This window comes from Bactrocera dorsalis, chromosome 2 (assembly GCF_023373825.1).
Source record: "Bactrocera dorsalis isolate Fly_Bdor chromosome 2, ASM2337382v1, whole genome shotgun sequence".
NCBI lineage: Eukaryota > Metazoa > Arthropoda > Insecta > Diptera > Tephritidae > Bactrocera > Bactrocera dorsalis.
This window is the reverse complement of record NC_064304.1, coordinates 34011947-34028115: the sequence shown is the minus strand read 5'-3', so window position 1 is coordinate 34028115 and position 16169 is coordinate 34011947. Positions and strand designations below refer to the sequence as shown.

At 34.4% G+C, this 16169-nt stretch overlaps 1 protein-coding gene across 2 annotated transcripts; it reads left to right on the top strand.

Moving 5' to 3' along the window:
• The first annotated feature begins 95 nt into the window (after positions 1-95).
• Positions 96-4776, top strand: LOC105231786 (acyl-CoA Delta-9 desaturase). Of its 2 annotated transcripts, none has more exons than XM_049450434.1 (5): positions 96-287; positions 2418-2639; positions 2823-2953; positions 3716-3921; positions 4008-4776. In XM_049450434.1, the coding sequence occupies exons 2-5, from the start codon at positions 2429-2431 to the stop codon at positions 4507-4509; spliced, it is 1050 nt and encodes a 349-aa protein (XP_049306391.1). In that variant the 5' UTR covers positions 96-287; positions 2418-2428; the 3' UTR covers positions 4510-4776. The 2 variants fall into 2 exon arrangements, with proteins under 2 accessions (XP_049306391.1, XP_049306390.1); XM_049450433.1 differs by having other exon boundaries at positions 98-235.
• Positions 4777-16169: the final 11393 nt, after the last annotated feature.

Sequence of the window (16169 nt, the reverse complement as noted above, 5' to 3'; positions counted from 1 at the left end):
CCATAAAAGCGATTTTTAAATCTATTTTATTGGAAAATTTTTATTATCTCTAAGTAAGGTTGGTATATATATAGTGTTTATATAGTATATTTTTTATACAAAATTGCATATGCATATAAGCTGTGGTGTTTTGAAAAACGGTTTTCTATTTTTGTATCAAGGAAGTTCCTTTAGTTGAGTTTGTGACAGCACGCGCACTGGTTGACCGGCAGTATCCGATCCGCAAATATACAGAGTAAAGAACATACTGAGATTTGTTGTTTGGTGTTAAATTTTCTATAAAAGGAGTAATTGAATTTTTTCATTGTTTTCGATTTTTTTTTAGTGAAAAACATGTAAAATTAAATTGATGGCATATTTCAAGCTGAGTTTTATCATAAAAAAACTATAAGGTTTTGAGATAAAAATTATTTTTTTTCTGTACATCTAAGTCCTAAAAATTTACTTTAGTTTTACTGGCTTGTAAATTTTAGTAAAATACAATAAATTTTGTGTCTAATGCTTTTATTGCAGATTTTATCGAGTTAAATGTTGCTTTGTTTGTAGTATTTTTCCTTTAAAACATCGGAATAAGATCTATTTGAAGCTAATAAAGGATATATTTGGTACCGATGTTGTAATACTGGAATCTTTCTTTGTTATAATCTTAATGTTTTTTGAGTTCGCGGTTGTAAAAATGAACAGTTATATAAAAAATAGGGCTGGTTATTGATCTTAATTTCTTCATAGTGTCACAAATGAATTTTGTAAGGTACAAAATTCAATAACTAACAAAAAAAAAATTAAAATAAAATAAAATAAAATAAAATAAAGCAAAATAAAATAAAATAAAATAAAATAAAATAAAATAAAATAAAATAAAATAAAATAAAATGAAATGAAATGAAATAAAATAAGATAAAGTAAAATAATTAAAATAAAATAAAATAAGATAAAACAAAATAAAATGAAATAAAATAGAATAAAATAAATTGAAATAAATTAAATTAAATTAAAATAAGATAAAGTAAAATAATTAAAATAAAATAAAATAAGATAAAACAAAATAAAATGAAATAAAATAGAATAAAATAAATTGAAATAAATTAAATTAAATTAAAATTACATCAAATAAATTACCGTAAATTAAATTAAACCAAAAAATAAAAAAATATATTAAATTATATTAAATAATAATATAAAATATTAAAAAAAAGAATAGCAAGAAAAAGTGCAAAAATTGACAAAAGCCTGCGTTCTACAAAGAAAACAAGAGAAAACGTTAACTTCGGTTTCACTCAACTATAGTACCCTTCCCTTACAAGAAATGTGAATGGTTAGTTTGTATGGGAGATATATGCTATAGTGACTCGAACTGAACTGTTTCTTCGCATATTGCACCGTGACCTTGGATAATAACCCATGCCAAATTTGATAATGATATCGCGTCAAATGAAAAATTTTTCTATGCAAGCACTTGATTCCGATCTTTCAGTTTGTAAGCCAGCTATATGCTATAGTAGTACGAACCATACCGACAAATAAGTAGCTTCTTGGCGATAAAAGAACGGGTGAAAAAAATGGTCTATACAATTTTTCGATTAAGTTAAGAGTTTACGAGATATTTGTCATCAAAAATCAAGGAAAAATAATAATAAAAAATAATAAAAAATAAAATGATAAAAAAAATAATAATTAAAAAAAAATAATAAAAAATTATTTTTTTAATTAAAAGAATAAAAAATAAAATAAAAATATATTTGTTCATTGAGTTATAAAATTCATAAAAAACAACAATTTTATTTTCTTTAAAATAATTAAATTTTAATTATAATAAATATATTAAATTTACGAAAAAATCGTTAGGACCTTTTTTGAAAAGCATTCAATTTCCTCTAAAATACACATGTTCAAATATTTTTTTAAGTATTATATTTGGAAGCGGGAATCAATTTTTTTATCTGATAATAAGAAAAAAATAAAATCTTTTAGGCGGAGGGCCTTAGCGTCACAATTAAGAGCTCATACTTGGATAGCCTTACTTAAAGGTGTCCATAAACCAATTCTTGAGAGTACCAAGCAAATAAAAACATTCGTTTTTTGACCTACCCTGATAGTCATACATATATACTCTAATGCTTCTTTGTGACGTGGCAAAGTTAATATACTTTGTTCTGGTTATAGAAAATTAGTTATTATTGTATATACTACACTGAAAATAAATATTTTGGTTGAATTTTGTAGCCAAACCTCAAGTAATATTCCTTGTCTAAAATATATATTTTATTAAACTATTATTTCACAAGTTTTTAAAAATAAAAAAAGCTTATTTTTAGACTCTGCAACTTTTTTACTTTACTTTTTAATATTTATACAATAAACCAGCTGCAAAAATCAAAGACTAGTATTTCTAATTCTTTTTATATTTAACAAAAAAGATTTTTTGAAAATGGAAACTCAAAGCAATGTCGCTAGCAATGGCGAAATCCAACAACAACAGCAGCAAACACAGCCATTGACGTCGGCAGACACAACTAAAGAACGCATTAAACGTGAAGCGAGCTGGCCTTTTGTTCTATTTTACATACATTTGAATATACTTGGACTCTATGGAATCTTCATAATGTTCACGAATGCCTCATTTCTGACGATTTTATTCAGTAAGTTCAATCAGAATCGACAAAAGGTTCATAAGTCAACGGCAGTGTGTTTTGTGTACTTCATATGCCTATAAATATATGCTTATGTTTATGTGTGTGTGTATGTAAGGGCTGTATATAATCCAAACTTGGTTGAATTTTTGGATCAAAGTAGCTCTAATACTTTTTTTTAATAAATTTTAGCCTTCGCTTTGACTTTTCTGGGAATTTTGGGTGCAACGGCTGGCGCTCATCGCCTTTGGGCGCACCAAACATACACAGCCAGCACGTCACTAAGAGTTTTCTTGATGCTGTGCCAAACCATAGCTGGACAGGTAAGTGTTTTATGTTGGTAACGTAGTATTCCTGCGAATTTCGAAAAAGTTCAAATTCGGAAAAATCGATTTTTTTTGCTATATAAGGAATTTACATATATTTGACATTATCCTCTAAAAATTTCAAGTTTGATACGGCAAATAATTAGAGATATGAGCGTATTTGTAAGATTTTCTTAATTTAGCTTAATCGGCTCCCAAAACTGACTTTAAATGCGATTTTTTAGGAAACGGTGTTTTCAGAATCGGCAGGCAAAACTTTTTCGAAAGGTCTGAACCGATCTTAAATATATTTCCCAAGTATTGATCCAAGAAATACGATTTTTTATAAAACTTTAATGCTTGTTAGCCACTCTGAAGTGAAAAAAATTGACTGCGTTCGATAATTACCTGTAATCGTACTCATCTATAGTAATGATAAATTTTCATGGTTTTTGGATCCTAGATAATTTTAAGCAGAAAACTCTGTCTTATCGGCAGACTCCTTTTTCCTTAGATTGCTTACATCTCAAAATTTTATTTTTTATATTCTTAAACTCTCATCTACACCCTGTACCTAGTCTGAGTTAACGAAGTGAACGTTAAGTCTAAAATTCCATTCGGTTGTTGTCTTTGCTAAACTTAACGAAATGACCGCTTAAAATCGTAAATTTATTCAGAGAACGTTTATATTTTACGCTCTTAACATCCCGTATGAATTTTACGATCTCAGGCACATTTTTAACAATTTCTAATTTTTATGCACTTTACTAAACCTCACAGGGCCCTATCTATAGATGGGTACAAACGCATCGCCTACATCATCAGAAATTCCGCCAAGAAGTTGATCCTTTCTACAGCGCACGTGGCTTCATGGCCGCACAAGTGAACGCACAAATCATGAGTTACACACGGGAACAACAACAATTGCTCAGTCAAGTCGATATGTCTGATATCGAACAGGATAAGGTGGTTATGTTTCAAAAAAAGTGAGTACTCAACAAAATGTTTTTAGAACGACCCTAATAGACAACTATTAATAATATTAAAATTAAATTTATTAAATTCCCTCCAGGTATTACTGGGTACTCTACTTCTTCCTGCACGTTTTGTTGCCGATCAATGCACCGCTTGAGTATTGGGGCGATTCAATTGCCGCAGCCACCTTTGTGGCCTTCTCACTGCGTTATCTCATCGTTTTGAATGTTTGTTGGCTTATTAATTCGGCACATTTCATTTGGGGATTGGACAAGAACTTCAAGCCCTCCGATTCGAATAGTGTGTTCTTCATTACAAAGAGCTATTGGCCTCAATACCATTATCTGTTGCCCAACGATTATCAGAGCGGAGAGTTCGGCGATTATGGCAGTGACTTCGTAACGGCAATGATACGTGTGTTTGCAGCGCTCGACATGGCAACGGATCTGCGCACCATAAGTTCGGTGGCTGTGCGCAAAGGCTTGACTACCGCCGTGGAGACGGGACGTCCAATTGTCGAGTGCATTCAGGAGCACGCAACCGAAGAGATGAACGAAATGCCGAAGAATAATTTCTTAAACCGCGATCGTTTTATGTAGAGTACAATTCATCAATACTGTATTGGAGTTTAGCATTATTAGTCGCAAAATAGTACATTATATAGAAATGATGTCCTCCATTTTTAGGAAAGACTTTTATAATCCCACAAAATCTCAAGCTGAAATTGTTCCGAATAAATATCAATAATTAAAACAGTTTATAAAAATGTTAGCCGATATTATAAATTGATGTGACTATAAGTTCTTATAAAAAAATACAGATAAAATAATAAATAATAAGAATAGTTTTTCAAGAAGTTTGCAAAATTTTTTGAAACAGTTTTTTTTTTCTACGCTAGATGAGATTGTATTTCTTGTAACTTGGCGCCGAGTCTTGATAATCCCTGAAAATGATCACAACTGTTAAGACTGTTCCTTGGTCTCTGGGGTATACCATTACATCTAAGTTTCGCCGACAGTCATTTACGCCGCTCAGAAACTCCTCTTTTTGCGCTTAAGTACCGTCAAACACTGCTGTGAAGTGATCTCACAGTATCGTCAACTTTCATAACGGCCAATATTTTATGAACGCCGTGGTTTCTTGAGATACTCATGGTCTCAGCTATTTTGCAAACCCCAAATCGGGGGTCTGAAAACATATTATTGTGGAATTTTTTTCGCGTAAGATCCTTAGAAGTTTTTCTTTTTTTTATTACCTGGAATTAGGTCATCAAAAACTGATGTACGACCAACTTGAAACTCTTGCGAACACGCTTGAGGTCTTTGCTATTGCGAAAGCCGCGGAGCTGTCCTCTAACGCACCTGCAGACAATTCCTGAGTCAACATCTACGTCGTCAGTCAAGTTACAATGAAAGCATTAATCTCGTATAACATATCGGCCAGAAGTGTCTTGGGAAGCAGAAGTGTCCACTGCAAGTGCTGGCAGAAGTAACTAACCTCACTTCTACTGGGTGACATGTCACAAAGGCATCGAGTGCAATAAAATAGTGGACGAGATTGTCAAGAATGCTGTATACCCTAAAACGTGATCAACATTGAGAAAGGCATGAATTTTTTATACGAGAAACTGGATAGAAGCATGGTCAAGAAAATCGAAACCCGATGGAACGAACTACCAGGGTGCAAAACTGCAAAAGTCATATACAAAACTGTAGATCGGAGGTACACAAAATTTATATTAACACTCGATAGAAGAGACTGCAGAAACATAATCGGAGTGCTAACTGCTCAATGTCTGGTAGCGACAAACGACCGCAGTAAGGCACCGACTCATCGTACTGCGGCAGGAAATGACTGGAGCAAGGCACCAGGGAAACAATAGAACATCTTCTGTGTAGTTGTCCGCATTGGCAAAACTATGCTGAAAGCATCTGGGGTCTCCACGGTATGATACACAGGAAGAGGTATCAATAGTAAGGCCACAGTCTGTTGAAACTCGCCTCGAGTGAAGGCATCCTAAACGATGACTACTCCTCATGGATCTTGTAACTGAACTCCATTTAGTATTGCAAAGGCAAAAAGTAACCGTCGATCTCGGACCACTGTAGAGTCTAACTGCTATACAAACTGAAAAATCAAAATTAGGTTCTTGTACAAAAAACATTTTTAATTAACAAGATATCTGCACGAAATATTTCATAAGTTATGATCTGTAAAATAATACCGAGACAGACGTCACACGTCACACAACGACAACAACACGCTTTACGAACTGCATGTTTGCCCATCTGCACCGCAAAGCGAAGTCAAGGCCAAAAGGTACAGAAATTAAACAAAGGTTGGACCGATATTTGCTCACGAAATTTCCAAACGTTGTTGTTTGTACATACTTAAAACGACTTATTAAGACAGAAGAGTTAAAATTTCATAATAAGACATCGAGAAAATAAGACGTGCCTATTTTCATACACGAACTCATTTCGAAGTCTTTATTTAGTTTCTTTTCGTATTTTAGTCACAGAGTTTAAAAACAAACAGAATCGGCACATTTTCCATGAAGCGCTGCGTGAGTAGTGTGGAGCTGGGCAATGACGGGTTCAAGCGCAAATAAAGCGCGTAAGTAAGCATGGTGAGTGAGCACACATTCACACACGCTGCTTTATGAACACATATATGTATGTAAATATTTATTTGTAAAAGCCAATCAAAAATATGAAAAATGCGCTCGTCAACAGACGGTCGTATTATGTCAATACTCGAATTCCCACAAATTGATTTGACTTCGAGTGTTTGTCCGTAGCACAATAACCTAGTACTCATTCAACAAGCGGATACGCACACACACACGCGCAAATGTGTATTTGTTTACTAATGCAATTAGATAAATCAATTAGATTTTGCAATTAACTCAATCGTCCCGCCGCCATGAAAGTATGCAAAGTAAGTGAATTGATAAGGTGCGAATTGGAAAATACTCGTCACCTGTCGTCCATCGTACGTCGTCCGCCGTCCCGTTGGTTGTGCGTAGCGGTCGCCCGGTCATTTAATGAGCGAAAGAGCACTCCAACATAATGAATGCATCAGTGTGAAGAGTTTAATTCACGCCTCTTTCAATATGCCAACATACTTGACACTTTGCATTTGAGAAATTAATTTGCGGCTGATTAGCACTTGCATTTTCAAAATCAAACAGTTCATGCATGCTTTATTGATTACTTTATGCGGCCATAATGTTCCATGTGTATCAGAATGTGTGTCTGTGTGCGTGTCTGTGTGCGCATCGGAGTATTAGTGCTAACTGTGGCTACTGTGTTTGTTTAATTTTACGCAAAGTTATTAGAAATTATCACAAAGTCGGCAATGTTTACCAAACTAAATGAATGTGCCAATATTTGATGTCACCAGAGAGTGACGTGGCTTGTCTGTGGCTTTAGTGGTAGCATGATAAGCATAAGGTGTGTACCCACATTGCTTACTTCATAAAGAATTAGGTGGAAAGGCTTCATATGTTGCCATTGGTGTAACTGTTTGTGACATCTCATCGAGTAGTTATGGGTTCGGATTACTTTATTTTTATTGTTGGTACTGTGTTCTACTAAAATTTGATATAGGGTCAGAAAGTGAACTTTTAGGACATAACAGTATACGAGGTTTGACAATTAAGTAATGAGACTGATTTTATGCCGCGCTTGTGGTAAACCTGTGACCTTGAAATTCCCTTTCTCTTTTTCCGGCATCCCTCCCCTCTTCATTGATATAATAGTGCTCTTAGTCATGGAAACCAAACGCCAAAGCTCACATTGGTTGTCTCCGCGCGGCCCCCGCCCGAAAAAAGCTCGCATGAGCAAGTCGTAGGTGAAAACGATGATTATTGCCTTTTTTTGATAGTCCACAAAGAATTCGTTCCACCGGGGAAAACTGTGAATCAAGTCTACTATTGCCAAGTACTCGAAAGATTGCGAAAACGAGTCAACAGGTTGCGCCCAGACATCGCTCGTAACTGGATCCTTTATCACGACAACGCGCCGTGCCACACCGCCCTCAGCGTGTCCCAGTATTTGGCCTCTAAAGGGATCACCGTGTTGCAACAGCCGCCTTATTCGCCCGACATATCACCCTGTGACTTTTTTTTGTTTCCTTTGAGTCGATTACGGACATCCAGGCGGCCGTGACGAGGGTACTTGCGGGCATCCCAGTCGAAGCGTTTCAGAAATGTTACGAAGCATTGGAAAACGCGCTGGAATCGCCGTATAGCTGGCCAAGGGGACTACTTTGAAGGGAATGGCAGAGTTGTAGAATAATTTTCTAATATGCTGTTTTTATGGAATCAGTCTCATTACTTAATTGTCATACCTCGTAGAAATTGCTGAAAAAAAAATATCTTAGACAATGAGAGATTCGATTGGATCGCCTAAAGGAAGCAATAGCCGAGAAGCGGCCAGCTTTGGCCAATAGGAGAGGAATTGTATCCTATCACATCGTTAGTGAAACGCCAAAAATTGCAAAAGATTGGTTTGAATGTTCTTATGAATCCACATTCTAGTCCGAACCTGAATCTCAGTGATTACTATCTGTTCTATAACGAATGATTTTACTGATAAAAAATTCGCCTCAAGAGAAGCATGTGAAAACTGGCAGATCCAGTATTTTGCTAAAAGAAATTTTCTGTGAAAGTAGCATTATTAAGCAGCTGAATGAGAGTGAGTTTCTTCAAAGATGGATGATGGGTGGGGCATTGTACTATCGTAAATTCTCCCATCGTTGGAAATGGCTTTCGGTGATAATTTTTTGTAGTGAGCAAGTGCTTTAATTGGTACAAACTACTCAAAGAAGTCACGTTAGTAAAATAGAGGAAAGTGCTTGAGAGTCTACGATTAACTGTCAGAGATTTTACTGACATTGTTGGATTGTCGGAATCGGAAGGATCAGTGAAAATCATTTTGAAAGATCATAAGAATCCAAAATCATTCCATTTTTTCTAAGGCCAGCGTGGTATTAACGTCTGTGAAACAGCGCTTTCCGACTATCAGGATGACATGAAACATAGTATTACTGGCGATGGGTCATGGATCTATGCTTACGACCCGGAAGCAGACGGCCAATTGGCTGAATATAGTGGCAAAGGTGAGCCAAAGCCGTAGCCGGAAAAACCACGTCAGAGCAGGTCAAAAATCAAGGTTATGTTGACAGTTTTCTTCGATTATCGAGGTATGGTGCGAGTATTTGAGTGCTATGCGTCGTTTGCGTCAAGCTATTCGTAAAAAGAGGCCTGAATTATGGGCCGACAACGTTTGGTTTTTGCACCACGATAATGCACCGTCGCATATTTTGATTTTTCGTAAGTTTTTCGTCAACTTTTCAACCAATATCGCGACGCAATCACCGTATTCGCTTGATGTAGCTCGGTGTGACTCCTGGCTATTCAGAAAACTCAAACGACTGGTCCGGGGAAACCGCTTTGAGACAAATGAAGACATGAAAAGTGAATCGCTACGCGCATTGAAGGCTATACCGAAAATTTACTTAGACAATTGTTTCGATGATAAGAAAAAACGTTGCACAAGAGTATTGGAGATTTGAGGGGAATGAAATAGATTTTGAAGAATTTATTAATAATTTTAAAATTGTGAACAAAGCCTTACTACAGTTTCGCCAATAATAGAACCTAACCAATATCATAAACCTCTGTATTTATTTTTCAATATTTTTGACGTAGTTCGTATAAATTTGCACAAAAAAAATTTATATCTCCCAGCTTTACTTTTTTCCTTTTTTTATTTTGTAGTAATTACATTTTGATCACTAAATTCTTAGAATTCATTCATTGTGTAAAATATGTATATACGAATACATACATAGGGCAAATATTATTAATGACTTCAGCTGATTGAACGAAAAGAAAAGAAGAAATTAAAAAAAGAAACTTTAGAAATACTACACGGAACTATTCTACAGATGTACCTTACTTACTTTTTATCACTTCATATATCTAATTACATATGTGTAGGTGGGTAAGTAGACCATGTATGTTTAACTAACGAGAATGTAATTAGAGCTTAACGAAGCTTAACCGAGCTTAACCTCTACATACAATATTTTGTTTGAAGGTTAACACTTAATTTGGAGACGATGTATGGAATTTTCAAATTAAATTAATTTTTAATGACTCAGAGAGATTTACAAATTCTAAGAAAATTAAATACAATACAATTTTATTTTGGAATTATTTGTAATGGTATGGTATTAGCTTATGTGGATAAACATATGATATTAATTATTATTTTTAAGACTTGCGCTTGAATAACAATTACATTAAAGTTCTCTAAAAGCCTTTCAGCACGCGCAATCAAATGTTATAACATATTTTAAAATTTTCCAAACTTAATTTTAAAACAGTCATTTGATCCATGCGATGCCATTGTGAAACAGTTGGCAAACCGTCGAATCAGCGCACGACAAACGGCAAGCGCTTCGCACTGCGCGCATGCAATTTTACACCCATTCAACACTTCAGCCTAATGAGTGGCGAATATGATTTGGCAATTTTTCTCTGATGTCAGACTGCGAATACAACAACACTAAGGTTTTTCTTGCATTTTTTCTAAACGTGTAGTTATACAAAAACAATACATATGTACACACTCACTTATGCACCTGTAGATATGCAGAAAATAGTTCGCCTAACAAACAGAATTGCATTTGTGGAGCCTTTTTTTGCCTTGTGACGGCAGCGTGTGTAACCTAAAGACGCTTAAAAAGTGATTAAACGCTAAACTATTACGACTTACGGCATTACAATGAGTGGCAAATTTTAGTTTTCTTATGCAGTCTGTGTGACTTTTCAACACAATCATTGAGTACACCATTTGACATGATCGATTTTATGCGGTTATCGTATATACATATGTACAAGTAGTACTGAATATGTTAGAAAATGGTGATACTGAGTGTTTTTCAGCTCTGTTAGGCCTCCAATCGATTTGCACCTTCTCGTTATTATGCGTTCTCTAGGAAAGGTCCCAAGCGAAATCAATGATGGGGTGGTTCCCATGACAGTCGGGTCTAAGTATCTAGAACGGACCCGAATTTTTCATGCATGCCTCTAAATTACTTCAGGTGTGTTTTCTGGCGCTACAACAACAATTTCTTTCACAAGCGAAATATTTTCCTCTATTTATATTTGGTATCTTGATATGATGCAGAAACTATTCTTACATAACTTTATCAAGTTATCAAAAGTTTACACGGTATAAGATCACCGGTCACCCTTACAGACTTGAAACAAAACTGTTATACTTTGAAAAACTGATATGTTCAGAACGAAATGGTAAATCACTCTAAACTGTTATACTCAGAACAGAAGTGTTCTATTCCGAACAAAACTATTGCACTCAAAGCAAACTGTTATACTCATATTTAGAAAGAAACTTTATACTCAACCAAACTTTTATACTCAAAAAACTGTTATGCTTAAATAAACTGTTATACTCAAAAAACTGTTATACATATGTTATATGTTATAATAAAAATGCATACTTAAAGTAACTGGTATACTGTTATACCATCCTCCAACTGTTATACTCAAAAACTATTATACTTAAAAAGTGTCATACTCAAAACTGTTATACTTAAAATCTGTTATACTTTAAACTGCTATACGTAAAAAACTGTTATATTCAAAACTGTTATACTGAAAACTGTTATACTTTAAATTGTTATACTCACAAAAACAGAACTCAATATAAAAAGTTTTGCCAACTATTAAACTCGTGGCGAGTGTTTGAAAAAATTTGTTTAAGAGTGTAATAGTGCAATCATATGTCAAATTTGACTTCAACAGCTTTTCACACTTTACTTCATACATATGAATTTCCGTATTTACTTTTATCTATTTTGTATTTTAAATCATAAACATTTACAATGTGAATAAACTTGACACTTTTTTACACAACACAATATTGTAGAAATTCCTGATCTTAAAACCACATGTGTTTATTCTATCAGCTTGAGTTTGCAAAAAAAAGGGGGCAGCTTTGGAGAAACATCAAAATATTTGGAAAATTTGTTAATGCCTTTGTTGGTACTTACATATATTTACATGAATACCACAATCAGTAATAAATCAAAATCTTTCTATGTAGTATCTTGAAACGTTTGTATTGGCACCACTCCCTTCTGTTGTGTTCACAGCATCAAATATCGAAATTTGTGGGGGCAAGTGAATATTTCTCAGTTCTATCGTTACAAGGTGAGTGTTCAAAAAAATCGCGTTATTATTTAAGTGACACATGTCACGTGCCACAAAGAGTAAATATTAAAATATGTTTACGTATTATGTCTGTTTATACATACATACATACATATACTATGGTACTATATATATATTGTTAATAAGATGGCACATGAAATATGTAGTGCCTACGTGTGTGTTGGCTTGTAAGTCAAACAGTTAAATGCTTTCAGCAATTGGTTTACTTAAAGTTTATTTTTTCTCTTTCTTTAAAATAAATAAACTACTTATCTTAGCCGTGCAAAATTTTGACGTTGTTAAATATACTATTTGCCCCCTTAGCACATTTTTATGCCAAAATATGCAAGTGAATCCAAATATTTAGTTTATTCTTCAATCGAGAGAAAATTTTATTTTTTTCATATATTTTTGGACAGAACATATTATAATTTATATTTTCTAAAAGGCTCATAAAGGTTTCTTGGAGGTCTTCCTCTGCTTCCCCCGGTCGATGCTTCTTCGAATGCTCTCAAAACTGGAGTGTTTTCATCCCTTCGGATGATATGACCTAACCTAGTAGTATACTTCGGCTTAATTTAAACTGAATCTCCATCTGGCATTACTAAGGATCATTAGGTCTATGTATAGCTTGACAACCATGCAGTAAAACGTAACCCAGCCTAGCTCGTATTGTGTGTCGCTTAGTATACCGCTCCCATGCAGTCAGCTTTGCTTTGCTTTGCCAGTATTTGCTGGAGTAATATAATACTACTTAGAAATGTTTAATTTTGACCACTAAATTCATTGACCTTGAATCAATTTTTCGCGTTTAACGGACTGCCAACGCAGTAGACGCGCAATAAAAGATTAAATCAAAGAAATTCGCAGACATAGTCTGGCATGAAATCAGACCGATGCATATCAATCGGTGAAATTAGTGTTTATTAATAGTCGATAACGCGATAATCGTTATTATTAGTCTATGGAAACGTATTATCAAGATTAAGCATTAAATTTGATTTAAACCCAGTCTGGAATGGAATCAGACCGATCAGTATAAAGTTAACAACAACTTTCCACAACTCACATGACCAAAAGGTCTTGTGCTGTTTCACGAACAATTGTTCTCAATACAAGCAGGACAATATGTTAAATATAACTGTAATAAATATTAAAGAGAAATAAACAGATTCAGCTTATATATAGTATATTAATTATAAATCTGTTTAATGGTAGTTTATAACTTTTGCAAGTATGTCTCTACGATAAGAGTAGATGTTTGATTAGGTTGAAAAGTGTATAACTTTTTAAACTTATAGATTGAGATTCTTTCTCCCGATTAGATCTTATATTGGCACAAAATTTTCAAGAGGTTGTTAGAACTCGAATTACGTGTGAGATATATTTATGTATAATTAAAATAGTCCTACTCTGACAATGGTATGTCTGTATGTATACTTCTCTGAGCCCCCATTTACCTAACATAAATATTTTCAAACTTCCTGTTGACTTTAGTTGTTGTAATATGATTTGTCCTTTAAGCATTTTTTGAGACCTGAAACCAGGAAATAGTCGCTGGGGATCAGATCTGGAAAATACGGGGGATGCGGAAGCATTTCGAAGCCCAATTCATGTATTTTTGCCATCGTTTTCGCTGACTTGTGACACGGTTCTTTGGTTTGGTGAAACAACACTTTCTTGTTCTAAACATGTGGCCATATTGCGGCGATTTCGTCCTCCCAGCGGTCCAATAACACTATGTAGTAGTGGTTGTTGATGGTATTTCCTTTTCCTGGGTAATCAATAAAAATTATGCCTTGCGTATCGCAAAATGCAGACGCCATAACCTTGCCAGCCGACTGTTGCGTTTTCCATGCTTTAGAACGAGTTCATCGTGTATAGTCCACTCGAATTGCTGTCGACTGGATTTCGGCGTGAAATAATGAAGCCCTGTTTCATCCATTGTCACATATCGACGCAAAAACTCGGGTTTATTATGCTTGAAGATCTCCAAATACTGTTTTAAATCATCAATTCGTCGTTGTTTTTTTTTTTCAAAAGTGAGCTCGCGAACCACCTCCTTACCACAGAGCTTTCTCCTACCCAAATATTCGTGGATGATATGATACACACATTTAGTTGACATCTTTTGAATGCCTGCTTACTCGAACAACTTCACTTTAAGCTCATCCAAAATTATTTTGTGGGCTTTTTGATGTTTTCGTCGGTAACAATCTCTTTTGGGCGTCCACTGCGTTCGCCGTCTTCGGTGCTCATTTCACCACGTCTAAAATTAGCATGCCAATCCTTGATGCTTAAGTTTCCTAGGGTAGTGTCTGGATACTCTTTAACAAGTGAAGTACTTTCTTCAACTGTATTTTTCCTTTCAAAAAGCAACATTTTATCAAGACTCGAAATTCCTTTTTCCGTGTTTTTCACAATAACAAAAGTTGCTTCGTTCAAAATGGCATAATTCACAAACTAATATCCGACAGATGTCAATTTTATTTATGAGCTTTTTGAAGATTAGTGCTAACTAAAAATCATATGGATTTAAGAAGCGTCAGGCCGAGGACTTTTCAATAGACCTCTTAATTATCTGTCAAATCTTCATTTTTAAGGCTGGCAACAGCAATGAAACTTCGACTTAAAATAGTTGTAGTACTTAATTCAACTGAGTGAAGTTGAAAGCCGTAATAAGGATATATACATATGTATATGTTACAACTTTGAAATATGAGAGGTTTTTGTTTTTACTAAAATTACCTTAATAATTTTAAAAAAGTTATAAATTTAGCGCTTAAGACAAAATAGGCTCAGAAGGGGCGCATAATTTGGCATTTTGGCATTTGCCAAGGCGGAACATTGTCTCGTGCCGGCCCTGTGCCGTATATATGTAAGTATTTCAATCCATTTGAATGGATTTATTAAAATTATTCCTCAATCAGAGAGTTTATTTGTATATTTTAGCATATTCGGCGAAGTTGGCATCGTGTTGAATTTGGCAAATATATATTTACACGCATATATAATTAGCATATGAGCACATGTGCATGGCAAATACATACATTTGTTTACATGTGTGTATGTGTGTATGTATGTTGAATGTGTGGAGACGTCAACAACGGAGCCAGAAGCACATCAGTTTGTGACAACTTTGTTGCCGAAGGCGAAGGTGATGGCAGCACTGCTGGCAATACAAATGGCATTGACGTTACTAATGGCAGCCGTCGTTCGAAGTCTCTGCTCACCTGTAGTTTCTTTTACCGTTTGCGTTTGCGTTTGCCAAAACTGGTTTGCTTTTAACATAAATAAAATCATATCCATATCTAACACTATTTTTCTTTTCTTTATTTGATAATTTTTTGTCTGAGAAAAATTCACCTCTCAGTCAACGCTCTATTTAGCTGTGCGCAACGCAAAATATGCGAAACTTGTAAATAAATTAATTAAAACGCTAAATTAGTGTGCTTTTGCAATGAAATTATAATAAAAAAAAATATATGTTTTACAAAAAAAAAATCAACACGTGCCGAATTTATGGCATATGAAATCACGTATGTGTAAAATTTGAAGATGGCCGACGATGTCTAATTAGATTTGGAGTGTAACCATAAATGTCAACAACACCTTTCGTTTCGTAATCGCCCTTCGGTTTATTTATGGACATATGAGCATACAATAATTCATATTTTTGACCTTATTTCTTTCTTTCTTTATCTGACTTGCTGCATGAGGTACTTAGCTGAATAACGACATCAAAGAGCCACACGGTTGATAGGCACGTGAGCGCATGTAACTATGTATGTATGTATGTTTAAGTATACAACACGTGTATATACATACAAGTACTTAAATAAAATAAATATTTTTTGCTTTCTCTTAAAAATTGCTACTTTTTTTCAAACAAATTCAAAGAAGATCTAATGGTTTTGCAGTTATTAAAAAAAAACGTTCCGATATCAAAGGGTAAAATTTCGGTATTATCTAAGGAAATGCAAAATATGAACTCTTTTACCACCAGATTGA

Excerpts from the sequence above, each read along its gene's own strand:
- LOC105231786 (XM_049450434.1), top strand. The coding sequence starts at position 2,429 with ATGGAAACTCAAAGCAATGTCGCTAGCAATGGCGAAATCCAACAACAA. Across the intron at positions 2,640-2,822 it reads ATTTCTGACGATTTTATTCA|CCTTCGCTTTGACTTTTCTG; the intron begins GTAAGTTCAATC and ends AATAAATTTTAG. Across the intron at positions 2,954-3,715 it reads GCCAAACCATAGCTGGACAG|GGCCCTATCTATAGATGGGT; the intron begins GTAAGTGTTTTA and ends TAAACCTCACAG.